Raw genomic sequence first — 14,427 nt, 5'->3', positions numbered from 1 at the left:
CTTTTTCAACCTATTTATTCAAACATAAAGAAATGCCGATGAGATCTGAAAAGGATTAAACTACAGTCAGTTGTAGTGGCAACTGATGTGTATGAATATGAATGTTTGATCGTGATCGAGATCCTGGTAGAAGTGAATAGTATCGAATAATAACTGGGCTACAGGCCTGTGTGAGGATGCGCAGGAGACATTGTTTTCTATAATCGTACAAATATACCGAAAAACGTGTGACTCACTTTGACATAATGACGGTCCAGAGAACTAAATCTATGACAGTGGGCTGCAAAACAGTGTAACCACATATCCTGCAGTCATTCAAATATTATTAAAACAATAAGCTATCATCAGTGATACTCTCTCAGAGCTGTAAAATAATATACTGAATGTGTGATAATATTCCGGGAGGTTCCGGCTGTGTGAAAATAACAGAGAGAGCTTGTTGTGGCCTTTATTTGCTTGTGTTTGTGTGGGGTTTTTTTTTTAATGTCTCCGGCAGGAGGAAAGTAAAGACACAGGAGCAGATGCTGAACGAATTCCTTACAGGCTCGAAAACCGCATTAACTGACGACTCACACAAATCTTGTGTTTAAGGTTAAAGCTGAAATTTTGTTCCGATTTAATTCTCTTAGAATAATATCGCCATCAAATCCTGTTGTTTGATTTAGAGTTAGTGAAAAACTGTGCATCCTTTTCTTAATATGATTTGGTCTAATTTAACCTATTAATATACAATTCTACATATCAGGACAGTGAGTAAATAAGCCTGATGACTTTAGTCAGTGTAAAGGGAGTATAGCCGAGGAAGTACAAATAACAGTTTCTCTCTCTTTTTTTTTTTTTTTTTTTTTTTTTTTTTTTGCAGAAAAAGACAAAATATTTTTTCCATCCTTACTGTAAAATTCAGCGGGATTATAAAGTTATACAAAGAATTTGTTCGAAATACGTCGCCATATTAGAAACGAGAATTTTAGGGACATTTTGGCCTTTAAAGGCAATAAAACGTCCAGTTCAGCCTCACACACGGTGCCATCCAAGCGATCAAAGACAATTCATGGGCTTTTCCTGAACAAAGAGCATCAGGTTTATTCACTGTTTGGGAATTTACTACAACTTGAGTTTATAGTTGATGTTGAGTGATTTTTGTTTGTGTCGAGAGAGCTGGAGGACAGGTGCTCTCTCGTTGGAAGACCTCCAAAAAAAAACATATTTATAACTCTCTCATTTATTAATACTGTTTGATGCATTTATTGGCACTGACCAAATGGTCATTTTTACTACATTTACAAATATTTACAAAATACTTTTTAATTTTTTTCAGTTTTAAAATATGACTGATATGACATATAATTTTAATAAAAAATAAATGGTCTGAATAACATTTCTGTCACACATGAGGCAAATCTTTCATATTGAATAAGAAAAGTTAATGCTGTGACATATGTACCACGCTGGCAGAAACATTCAAATCCCACTTCTCTTCAGTCAAAGTGCTTCCACCTCCTCCTTAAACAAATTCAATGTCTGTCAAATTTGTATGACTGTTATGTCATCATGCATGACCACACTGAGCCCTGTTCAGTTCAATTGTTAATAACTGACCAATTCAAGTGGCCACTTCTGGGAATTGTAATGGCTGCTCTTCAAAGAGGCTTGACCTGACACAGGGACATAAAGGTGTCAGAGGTCACACATGAAGACCAACAGGGAGCAAATATTTGTCCTTCCCTCTGTCATGCCCCCAAATTAGCACCTAAGCACTGCAGTTAATTGTAATAAGCTGTTTTGTGTACGTGGAGGTTTCTGGTACTCCCAGGTGGTGTTACAAATGATTTTAAATTCTCAAATCAAAATACATATTGGCAAAAATTAACGATTGTGAACCATAAGAAAAAATCCCCACAAATATGTATCGCTCAAATAAGCCTAATTTTACAGCCTCTTATCATTATATCTGTAGAAAATCCCTGTGAAGACTAAAAATGTGTAACTATTTTCTATTTTCATCTTTACTATTGTCCAAAGAAAACATTTTTGAACTGCATATCAAGAGCAGCAACAACTCCCTGTGCTCTCTAATCAGAAATGTGAATGTCTTGGCGATATTTATGCTAACAATGTAACATTATAGATCTGTTATTATGAATCAAAGAATGTAAAATCTGATTGGTCCTCTCATGTGCTCAGCAGCAACTGACATATCGTAGTTTTGGGAGAAATATTCATTGAGAATAAAATACATTCCTTATGCCAGGCAGTTTTAAAATAAGCAACAAATACCACAGTAAATGCATTATTTTTAAAATTATATAATTCCTCTAACCGTCATTCTACATTTACAACCCCAAATCCCCACAAAAACCTATGAAGGAGCCAGTTAGATTTCCAAACAGGTGAGGAAGAAGACTCTAATCGTGATGGCCACCAGGACAGTAATGGTATGAGAGGCACCTACAGCGCCCTCCATTAAGCTGACATGAACTTACACAGTACAGTATATACTGCAGATACTCTCAGCTGAAGTGATCAGCTGGCCTAATGCACAGGCTTTCGAGGGCACAGCACCTCAGTGTGCCCATAAGGAATCAGGAATACCTGGAATAAAATCACAATAGACGCTCCGGTCTCCAGCCTCATCAAATATGTCAGCAAGGCTAAATATCTAACACACAGTTTGGGGCCTACAGTTGGAAGCAAGAGACAAACTGCAGGTTTCATGAGTCTATCTTAATAACAACATAAATGATCCGCACTTTCATAACCAGCACACAAAAAAAGGCAGATAAAAGGCATTTGCAAAAATTCACTGAATCTACTAAATTGGGACTAACTGGAATAGATGAATTCCAGATCAGTAACGAACCAATCCCGACTTTTCAATCAGAAAAAAATTCAACTTTAAAATGAATGTCAAAAAATACGTTCAAATTCTATAACCAGTTTTTAAACATGGTTCCAACTACAAAACTTGTCAACTTACATTTTGTCAGCTACTTCTGCTCCGTCTTGCTCAGAGTGAGGGAGAGATGTTGGTCCAGTCCCTGCCATGTGAAAACAGACTGGTGTTCTCACTGCTTTCCTGGTTTAATTGGGAACAGGCTGAAGTTTATGCTAATGAGCGCTGACATCAGTCTTAACAGCCTCCACTCCATAAAGGAGAGGAGCAAAGGGCCAAAGTCGCGCCTCTTTTCCCAGGCAATTCCGTCGGTCAAGTTCAAGCTCAGCGCCAGTGCGCACGATTGTCATTCAAAACACATTAATGCACAGAGCAAATTCATTGGGGGAGGAGAGAGGCCTGCGAGCACATCTAAGCTGCTGGAATGCGGCGAATATTTCATTAATTATAATTGGTTTATCAAATCTCAGTAAGACAACTCTACATACAAGGTGGCATGCTTTAAAACAATATTCCAAGAACAGGTGAGAAAATTAAGCGTGGTTTCACTTGTGTTTGAGATTTTCCATGAAAAATCACACAGTGTGTAGGAGACCAGCTTGGACTTCAATGAATTTATCTAGTGGGCCTTTTACTTTTTATGAAAAAAGGGGTTTTGAAAATTCAGAAGAGGTCAAAGGTTTTTGTAGTTTACAGTTTAGAAAGCCCTTCTTGTGACTGGACTGACAAAATATGAGCAATTCCCTCTTTTCATGAAGCATGAGCATGACAGCTAAATATATTTCCTTTGAATAAGAATTAAATCTACAGTGTGTCCACACAGATTTTGATGAGGAACATAATGGGTGAGTTAGAGATTTTTAATATGTGAGATAAAAGAGTGAGAGACTGTGTAAAGGGGGCTGTAAGTCAGTGTCAGTAAGATGTTTCTTTGTTAATCCAGTGCAAATGTAAGTTTTTCAATTGGCACAGAGAGGAAAGAGAGAACAATATCGCCCATTAATTGCCAGATTACACTTGCATACTGTAAATCTGTGTGTGCACACGTACATCACATCTGTGCATGCTGGCCAGCGGATCATCCATGGGATCATCTACGCTATCGGGGACACAAATGCTCAGTGAAATTGAATTAGCAGCGTACATTTGCGTAATTACAGTATAAGTGTGCAATCATTCATGTCATCCAAATCCAGAATCTGTGTGAGCATGAGCCAAAGTAACAGCTTAACACGTAACGGCAGAATCAAGCCGAGCTAATTCTCCCGTGTTTGATTCTGAGTCCGGGAACAGACCAGAGCCAGATACAGTCAGTGAATATGCAGACATGAGGCCACTGGACTGCACGTTTTAAAGGCTTCATGTGTGTGTAATTTTGTGTGTAGGTCTGTGTACATATCTGTGCAATATAAGCTTATTAATGTTAGAAACACGCTGCACTATAGCTCTGTTTGGCTGCTTATGTGGCTGAGGTCAGCACAAAGGCAGAACTACGCAGCAGATGTGACATGTGGCTTATTATATCTCAAGATCTCAAGCTCCAGAAATAAAACAGGTAAATGAGGGAAACTAATACGACTCCAATTTACTATATTCTTCGATTTATACAAAATAGGACTCTGACATGCCGGTTGTTTTTACAGTAGAAACTTGGACTACGATTTTAAACCAAGGATCTACACTCAATCTGCTAGATAATTACCATGACTTAAAAGTAATCAGCAAGGCACGCAACGTATTTGTTTTCCATGTGAGTGACACATGCTATTTACTGGACTGAATAGAGAAAAGGCACGCCTTTCCAGTGCACTGCCATAACTGACAATCATAACCTTGATATTTGGTTTGACTGCGTACAGTAAAGACAGAAAAGAGGGACAAGGGGAAAGGATAGTGTATCAGCAGTGTAACACTTTTACAGACTCCTTCTATGTAGTCTCTTCCTTATTATATACAGTATGTCTGTGTCTGATAATTAACAGTCATGAGTCTCACTCCTCCTTTAAATAAATCCCCTGTGACAAAGCAAATCTGGCCCTCCATAGCTGGTTCCCACAGCTATCCCCCACACTGCAGAGGAGGCAGCAGTTAGGAAAGAGACAAAAAGGAAAAGAGCGGGGAAAATGAAGGGAGACGGGGGGTACCACGGTAGTGTTGGGAGTTTCGTTTGACGAGGCACCATTGCAACATTTGCATATATTCAAATCAGGCAATGAATACCATGCGTGGGGGCAAACAAAGACAAGCCAATGGGAGGGCTGCGTCCCTGCTGCGGGCTCAGAAGCAGCCGCCGGTATCCCAGCAGCACCCTGGGAGAGACACAGGGAAGTGGTGTGGGAACCGGGAGGCCCCCCGAGCTGAGCAGAGGGAGGGGTGCCACTTGTAGCCTGCAGTGAATTAGCATTTTATTTGTGTCCATTTTCCCCAGTAATTTCTGCCCCACCACTTCAGCCACAGATGGCTAACATGGCAGAGGGATTAGCATTTGTGTCAACGACGATAATGATGGAAGTGTTTTTCCACCCAGACAGAGACATTTCTTCTCACAGAGCGACTGACATTTTCATGTCTGAGATGCTGGACAAATGTACAGAACATTTAAGTCATTTCTGTGTCTTTTTCTGTTCATGCTCGATGGTGAATTTTGGCATTAAAAAAGTGAGATGTGAGATGATGTTATGGCAGTGAACGAATGTGTCGTTTAGTTTCAACAGCAGAAAGATATGGATAAACAAGCTCCTTTATTTCACCCTTAAAGGTGTGAAATTCTAATTAAAACATGATCGCTTCATTTCCCCTAGCTCAGAATTTCACAAACTAATTGCCTCAGGGTATAGACCAGAGTTGCATCGCCAAGATCCATAAAGCTGAAACCACCACACAGGGTTTGATATTCAGCCGAACAACTAATTTTAATGTGATTTATGTTTACAGATGCCTGCCCAGTGGTGCATACACGCCCACCAGAGATGCGGCTGCTTCATCGCACAAAGCTCCATTCGATCAAATTCACGGCTCTCAGTGAAACGTCATGCCCTTATGCGCAAATTCACAGGGCAAAGGATCAGACACATCTTCAGCAGAAGGGGTGCCACCAATTAGCAGAAAGTGGGAATTCAATCAAACTTCAGCAGACCACCCAAATAACACGGACGCACATGCTAAACACAGATTTGAATGGTTCTGGTAAGAGATCTTTAGAGGGCATACTGCTGGAAACACTCTGCACTGTTGGAGGCATACAGGCCTCTGCTTTGTACAGAGGATGAGCTGACATTATAATGCATGTACAGGCCAGTGTGTGTGTGTGTGTGTGTGTGTGTGTGTGTGTGTGTGTGTGTGTGTGGACAATCATTTTCATCAAGAGTGACCAAGCATACCACACATGGAGGATGCATCAGTGCACCCAGAGCTGTCGTCCTTCTACCCCATTATTCCCTAAACACCTCATGGCTTATAATAATCTGAAGAGATCATCTTAATGCATTAACAAATTACAAAGATATAAACTTTATCGACAGGTTTGAAGATTACCATGTCCTTATTGTAAAGTGCTTCCTCGTTTGTATCCATCTAAATAGAAAAATAATGCTTTAATACATAATTACATTAAAATATTGCACTCTTCCTAGTGCCTGTGCATTTTAATTCCTAAGTGGAGAGAAAGAGGAGCATATCTGAGACTTTAAGCCTCACAATTTGCATAATGTTTGTTTTCATCCAGTGAAATGTTAAGATACATGATGGTGGAAGCATAAAACATAGAGATTATCATTAGGAGGGCATTCAGGGGTATTGAGGAAGAACTAGGAACTAAGATAGATATAATTCTCCATTTTAAGAAGAGATGAGGAGTGGGAGCATGTTGGTAAATTAAAACAGGGTACTGGTTTCCTTATGACATATTTTAAAAAAACTCCATGGTCTCCACATTAAGAACAGAATGAAGCACATGTGTCTGCCTAATATTTTTAATTCAGATTTTGTATGTCCAACGATAATATTATGTAAACAAACAATGAATTTGAATTATATTTTCAATGTCTCAATGATATTCTTTTTCTGTGTGAGGGCAGGTAGAGGCCAGCGAACGCACCGCTCCTCCGTGCCTGCTCTGACGCCTTCATGAACATCGGAAATACGGCCTGCGGCCTGAGGAGACCATTGCTATAGTGTAGGCCTCTGTCACTGTCGGTCGTGCTCATTTGTTTTAACGATCCCAATAAAAATCAGGCCTCAAATAGACTGCCCAAGGTTCTTTAACTGTGTCGTTTGGTTTGTAAAATACAAAAAAAAGACGTCCAAAAGGTAAAAACTGTTAATAATGTTATTTATAAGTGCATGGACAGCCACAATGGTGTTTGGAGTGTGGAAAATGTGGGAAAAGTAGTGCTGTTTAATTAATAAAAGTTGCAATGAAAAAATACGTAGTGCTGCCCATTTCAAATTTACTCTAAGTAAAAGTCAACAAGTCATTAAGTTTCAAGTTTAGTGGGGACTTAATTTGAGGTCCTTTGAAATTATTACGTGATGACCTGACTGTTTTTATATACTCCATAGTTTATCATGCCTCGTGTTTCCATTGTCAAATAAATCGTTTTGAAAGGTCACTTATAATTGCAGCAGCCGAATAAACGCATAAAACACAGTCTCATAAAATTTACAGTCAAGTAAAATACTGGAAACTCTAAAATATAGCACTTAAGCACAGTAATTCACGTTCAGGCAGCTACTTTACCTCCCGCCTCGGAATCGTAGCGGCAGCACAAGCTGATGTTGTCTCGACGTTTAGAATTTACAGAGCTTTCGCGGAGCACCTGAAAGCAGCGGTGGCGCCACTAGTACATCCGGGACCTTGAGCAGCTTCACATGTCAGTTGGTTCAGCTGTCAAGACTCTGCTGCATGAGAAGGAGAGGACCTCGTACATAGTCAGGGTTTAACCACGTCTTTCGGCAGAAGAGATGGTAACCGAAGTCACATTCTTGTAACCTTGCATGTCATGACCAGTCTTGGCAGCGTGCTGAAAAACTCACTAGCGAGCTAATTTTGGTCGTATTAGTTATTGTGAGAGCTAGTTGGCTAATGCTAAGTAGCTAGCTAACGCTTGCAGCAGCACTGACAGGTGGTGAAGTTTAGCTAAACTTAGCACGATAGCCATTTGCCACATTGCTTCATTCATTTTGCGGACGCTTTCAGCGCAGTGCATGACTTCGCTTCTGCCGCAGCTTTTGACATGGGACCCAACTTATCGTTCCTGAAGCGAAAACCACGTCTTGTTGAAACTTTAATGTGTCCCGTGTGCTGAGTCAACACAAAATACTGCCATGACAGACTGCCACAGTTGAAGACAAGACACCCTCTGACCAGCCTCTGATGTATTACCCACTACTGACACACACAGATGGGAGCTTCAGGGCTGGATCTCATACTGTAAACCTGTGTGTGTTTCCTCTGACAGGCGCTGATGGGGGTTCAGCTGGTGGTCAGCTTGCTGGCTGCCAGCATTATGCAGAGGATGGCTCCACATTGCTCCTTTGCTCGCTGGCTCCTCTGCAACGGCAGGTATTGTCACTCTTACAGCCTGGACATACAGTAATACACAAAGTGTGATGTGCACTGTTTACGTACATGTGCCTGCCGTTTCTTCCAGTTTGTTCCGGTTCAAACACCCATCAGAAGGAGAGCTGTGTGCATTGGCAGGAAAGCAAATGCCAAAACCGAACAGGAGAGACAGGTGGGTGTTGGGGGAGGGTCTGTCAAGGCGGAAAAGAGTCACATCTCAGTAGGGCTGCCTATGGGAAGACATCCTCAAAAACCCATTTATAAATCTTTGTGTTTATTGAAATAAAGGTGCAGGGTTGTACTTTCTGTTGCCTATGTTTTACTTTACCTCTGACCAAATCCAAACAAGCAACATTTATTCTCTCTGTGTGTTTTGTGTTTTCTTGTAAATCTCTATAACAGAAGCATATTTGTTTGTTTTTTTAAACAAAGCCATGTGTCCTCTTTGTGTTATTTGTAGGAGACAGAATGGGGAGAGCAAACCCCTCACTGTGCCCAAAGACATCGACCTTCACCTGGAGAAAGCTCCAGTCAGCGTCATTGACGCTCTTGGTAAAACAAACACTGGTCTCTCTACACCACCACTAAAGAAGTCCAAACACAACTCAGGCTCAGCTGTGGACTCACAACTGACCTAATATACATTAACAATGCTTTCATTTTTTTGCATGCTTCCTGCATCAAAACAATGCGTGACATTTAATTTTAATCAACAGGTATTAGACTAAACAATCTTCTCTGAATACCAATGTTCTTTCTTCCTTGTTTCTACTCTCAGTGCTGCGTTTTTTCCTGGAGTACCAGTGGCTGGTAGATTTTGCCATCTATGCAACGGGTGTCTTCCTGTTCACTGAGTGTTATTACAATGTGGTGGATGCCAGCAAAGAGGTCAATATTGGAGCTATCTGGTGTGTTCTGACTGTTCTCTTCTGTCTGTATCCTTCAACTGTAAAGTCACTTCATGTCGTAACGCACACATCTTTAAACATGTAGACTGTTTGATCCTACAGAAGGTAATTTTATTTTGAAGAAGCAGTCTCAAACTTTTTGCATGATCGAATGGCAAAGATGATGAAGCATCTAGTCATGTTTGCAAAATAGCTTCTATCAGAATGCATGTCTGTTGATAAAACATGATAAAGTGCAGTGTATAACTATTGATATTTTAAAACGGGTTGAAAAACTAAAGGTAATGTGGCTTCATTAAGATATACAATATAGAGCGTCTTCAACTGGGTAAGTGCTGCTCTTTCCTCACGGTTGTTTACACTTAATGTGCAACACTCAGAAAGACCCTTCACACTCTGATGAGCCACTACTTCCGCTCTGAAGAGGGCGGCGAGCGATCCGTGTGCCTTGCCTTTGGTTTTCTCTCTCTGCTCGTGGCCATGCTGGTGCTGGTGGTCAGAGAGGACTACCTGGAGTTCGGCCTGGAGTCTGGCTTTTCCAGCCTCTTCGACAACTTGGAAGTCTTTGCCAAACAGCAGGGCTACGCTGAGTGGTCGTAAGTATCTGACATTGCATCGTAATATTTACAGACACCACCATGGTTTAGTACTATGCATAGGCCAGCAACAGAATGTACTTGACAAATTTCTGTGTTAGATGCAGCCATGCGAAACCACTGGTTGTTGTTTTGACTTCAGAATCCCAGTTACTAAGCTGACAGTGAAGCTCGGTCTGGCTGCTGTCTGTGCTTACATTGGCGCTCTGCTGGCCTTCCCCGGACTGCGACTGGCTCAGACTCATCTTGATGCTGTACAGATGAACTCAGACCGGCCACTCATCCAGTAGGACCCGATACATTTACACTGCAAAAAGCGATGTGCTCTATGTCCTGTTAAAAACACATTACATTAGCAATACTTAGCTCTCTCAGCGGTGCCCCTAATCTTTCCTGCAGGATTCTGCTACACATGAGTTTCCTGTCTCCAGTCATTGTGTTGGTTCTGTGGGTTAAGCCCATTGCAAGAGACTTCCTGGCCAATGCACCCATGGGAAAGACCTCCATCACAATGTGAGTGCATGTACATATTTGCTCATTTTATCCACGACAAGTAAGCTCAGAAACAGCTATCAAGAAATGCAAGATGTCGCCCAAACAGGGCCTAGTGGACACCTGACTTTTGCTGATGTGATAATCTCTTGCAGAGTGCCCAGCGCAGTATTTGATAGCATGCGTCTGTGGATCGTCGTGGTGCTGTGTGTGCTGCGCCTAGCACTGACTCGTTACCACCTGCAGGCCTACCTCAACCTGGCTCAGAAGTGGGTGGAGCAGATGAAGAAAGAAGCGGGACGTATCGCTGCCATTGACATTCAGAGGAAGGTCAGATACAGTATTAATGTTATATATAGAATATGAATCAGAGACAATATAAGTGAGAATTTGAATATTTGAATAGTGAAGATTTGAATTTTAGTTCCACTTTTCAATTCAGAATTTTTTGATCAAAGCTTTTCTATGGAATAGAAAACAAAAACTCTTAACTGCTTGTTAAGTATAAAGGAAATGTGCTGTTTTTCCAGGTTACGCGTGTGTTCTGCTATCTGACTGTAGTCACTCTCCAGTACCTCGTTCCTGTTTTTCTCATCCTCTTCTCCACACTGGCACTCAAGGCACTAGGTAAGTAAAACCACCACCATCACAACCACTGCATTAAAGGAAGAATCCACACTTGATCTTCATCTGTTTGTTAAATATATGAAGCTAGGAGCCAGCTAGCTTAGCCTAGGATAAAGAGTGGAAACAGGGAGAAACAGCTACTGCTTCACGCCAAAATTAGTCCAGCACATTATTACCCTGTAATTACCCCAGGTTTATTACAAACTACAATTAGTATAAACAAACAAGACAACATAACATGTTAATTTTGCTATCCATATATAAGAGTGGTGAAGCAGATTTCCCAAGATGTTGAACTATCTCTACAGTGTCACATTAAATATTTGAGCTACCGTGGAGTTAAATATTAGAAACTTTCCACAGTAAATGTCAAGTTTTAGTGTCAGTTTAACATAACAAGCAATGGTTTCTTTCAATGGTCTGCTTTCTAACTTTGTCCTCCAAGTTCACTGGAGACATCTAAACATTAACTGATCTCTGCTGAACTTACAGGGGACTTCTCTTGGGGAATGGCTGCAGAAGAGACCCCCGGGGTGACACCGGCACTGGTGATTCCCACAGCAGCGCCTGTGCTTCCCAATGGTCTCGATGAAGATGAAGAGGGGGTGGAGGACATGGAGGAAGACATCCAGGCCACAGTAGCTCACCTGTCAGCGACCTTCACAGCGCTGCGCTCCGTCCTCACTCCACTTTTTTTCCGAGGCTTCTTCGCTTTCCTCACCTGGTGGGTGGCTGCCTGCCAGGTCATCAGCTCTCTGTTCGGCATTTACTTCCACCAGTACCTTATGCAGAACTAACTGAGTGAAGCAGAGTGCCACACCACTCTACCTGCAATGCAACTCTCTAGCCCTCAGCTGTTGTTACACTGTCGCAAAGGATTCCTGCTGCAGAGGGAGGGGGGGCGGTTCATTAAGACACACAACTACAGACAGAATGCACCATGTTTTTGGTTGTAATAGAGGAATTCATCAAGGTTTGTTGAGAGTAGAGTAATGGTGGTTACTGTTTGTTGCAATATTGGCTTTTTATGACCAGCAGGCCACTGGTATCAGTAACACCAATGTACAGAGAGAATTTGAGCCTCTATCACAAAACAAATGTAACTTAGTCTGGCTTTCTTTTGGCCCTCTGGCTTTACTGAGTCTAACCATGGCAATCCTTGAAAACCAGTATCTCTGAGCACACTTATGCAGCTGAACATGCAACATCAAAAGATCTATTAGTGGAGTACTTAATAAAACACAGTGATGCCTGTGAATGAGAATGACCTGAAATGATGACTCAGTTTTCCCATTGAGCTGGTCAGGCGAGCCCTGCAGAATAGGTCACCATTAGTTAAGGCCAAAGACAGTTCATCTTGCTTTGTGATCCAGGCCCCTGATCATCTTCCAGCTACTTCAGCAGAACATTTATATGCAACTTTTCAGATGTATCTATGCCAGTGTTACCAGAATTGTTCTTACTAGAACATTGTTAAATGCTGCATATAAGATATTTAATGGTACCAGGTTGAGTATTAATATCTGTCCCAGTGTAGATAAGACGCTTTATTTTTGTGAGGGACTCTTTGTCCCCCTTAAGGAACCGATTCAAGAGTGCTACATGGTTTTGATTTTTTTTGTTGTCTTTTTCTGCTCTCATGCTTTGATTGCAACAAAGTAGTAAAGCTCAGATCCAGCCTATGGAATTTACCGCAGCTGAACATGTATCAGTCCAAACTGTAGTTGAGGCTGACTGTTAGCCAGGAACTGAAGAGCAGTTGCTTTTGCATAAAGAGTTTCCTTCAGAATTCCCAAGTGCCTGGGAGCTCAGGGATTTTGAGTCAGTTTTAAAATCTCCTTCCTCCCTGTTCATGCATATTTAGAATGAATAAAATCAGTTGGTAGATATAATTAACACTCCAAACTCATTTCTGTGTTTCCTGTGATTTTCAAACACTATTCACTGGCAACTGTTTTTGTTGCAGTGTCTTCTTCAGCTACATGTATTTTTCTATTACGCCGTCCTTATTTCCAACCACTCATGTACATTTAGGATTAATCATAGTCAACTTTAAATCTGTTTTACATCAGTGTATTTTATTTATTTATTTATGATACATTGCCTCAAATAATGTTGTCTTATTTAGAAATGATACAGATGCTATAATTCTGTACATTTTTTATTCTGTTTGTGGCAAGTTTTGATTTTGAGTGTTTTTGTTTGTTTTTTTGTTCTTGTTTTTTTTTTAGATAGATTTGAATTGAATGTTGTAAAATCATTATACTGTGAAGTTCATATGAAAATGTTGCTTTTTGAGATTTTCTGAATGCATGGTTTGCAAACTTTAGGCTGTAACCTGATCATTTTGTTTGTGTGGCTTAATAAAAACATTATTTTCATGTCACTTTATCACTTTATCTGCCTTCCACCGAGGAGCGTGGGAGATATCGCCTATAAAACATTTCCCTTGAAAAATTGGCGCTTCAAATGACAAAAGACATGCATGACAATGGAGTGTCTCGCCGCTGTGCTGGGTCCTGATCTCTGACCCCAACCTCCTGAGAAGATTATTCTTTAATCACTGTTAATTACTATGAACCTGATGCCCTATGAAGAGTCTGGGAAGAAACATGTTCCTACAGCCAAGATGCCAGACTTGGCTGTAGGAACAGTGTCATTTCCTGGACATTATCCAATTTCTGGACATTATTTAATACAAATTGCACCCACATGCTCTCCACTTGTCAGCACAGTCAAAAATCATCCAAACTAGATTTATAAGCTTTATGACATTATCAAAACATTCAGATTTACATTCCAGTCTTGGAACAACAGTTAAGGAACGTGACCTTTCTCCAGAGCGAGACTGGAGAGGCTCTTTTGTCTGAAAGCTGACGTGATTTATTGGCGATATCATTTGACTTTCACGTCCAATCAAAAGTCACAAAAGGTCTCTCCAACTCAGGGAGGGACAGTCCCCTCTTGGTCTTTTGACGTGCACTGGGACATGCTTTGTTGGAGGATATCAGCAATCACAAAGACACAGGGAGAGAAGTGGAGACATTTAGGAGGGCACCAGTTAACAACCTTTACATCCTGTCTACAAGATGGTTGTCTGAAGTTTAGGATGGGGATGCTGTGCTTCTGTAGCACTGGTGCTGCTTTTTTCACACTGATTAAGAATCATTAGAAAAGAGGAAATAGTTACAGAAGATTTCTGTGCAGAACGTTTCTCTTGTTGTTAGATTACATGATTGAGTAGCACAATTTTAGCCCTGTACGTTGCACATTTGTACGCTCTGTTCCTCTCTGACTGGTCTGTGAGAGGGTCCAGCCTAATGAACTGAGAGGTGACAGGGCTGACAT

The 14,427-nt window shown here is 41.0% G+C and overlaps 1 protein-coding gene across 1 annotated transcript; it reads left to right on the top strand.

Annotated features, from left to right (window-relative positions):
* The first annotated feature begins 7,731 nt into the window (after positions 1–7,731).
* tmem161a (transmembrane protein 161A) lies at positions 7,732–13,460 on the top strand. Its single transcript, XM_071487463.1, has 11 exons — positions 7,732–7,858; positions 8,353–8,456; positions 8,545–8,628; positions 8,917–9,008; positions 9,235–9,391; positions 9,745–9,960; positions 10,103–10,246; positions 10,360–10,473; positions 10,608–10,782; positions 10,983–11,079; positions 11,572–13,460. The coding sequence occupies exons 1-11, from the start codon at positions 7,856–7,858 to the stop codon at positions 11,874–11,876; spliced, it is 1,491 nt and encodes a 496-aa protein (XP_071343564.1). The 5' UTR covers positions 7,732–7,855; the 3' UTR covers positions 11,877–13,460.
* The last annotated feature ends 967 nt before the right edge of the window (positions 13,461–14,427 follow it).

This window comes from Trachinotus anak, unplaced genomic scaffold (genome assembly GCF_046630095.1).
Source record: "Trachinotus anak isolate AG129_WGS33_773 ecotype Australia unplaced genomic scaffold, CSIRO_AGI_Tana_v1 ptg000010l, whole genome shotgun sequence".
NCBI classification, from domain to species: domain Eukaryota; kingdom Metazoa; phylum Chordata; class Actinopteri; order Carangiformes; family Carangidae; genus Trachinotus; species Trachinotus anak.
Note: the sequence above shows the minus strand (reverse complement) of the source record. Positions and strands in the feature narration are given on the sequence as shown.

Bases quoted from the DNA above. Each gene is read 5' to 3' on its own strand.
- tmem161a (XM_071487463.1), top strand. The intron at 9,392-9,744 runs GTATCCTTCAAC...TGCAACACTCAG, and splicing joins CTGACTGTTCTCTTCTGTCT to AAAGACCCTTCACACTCTGA. The intron at 10,474-10,607 runs GTGAGTGCATGT...AATCTCTTGCAG, and splicing joins GGAAAGACCTCCATCACAAT to AGTGCCCAGCGCAGTATTTG.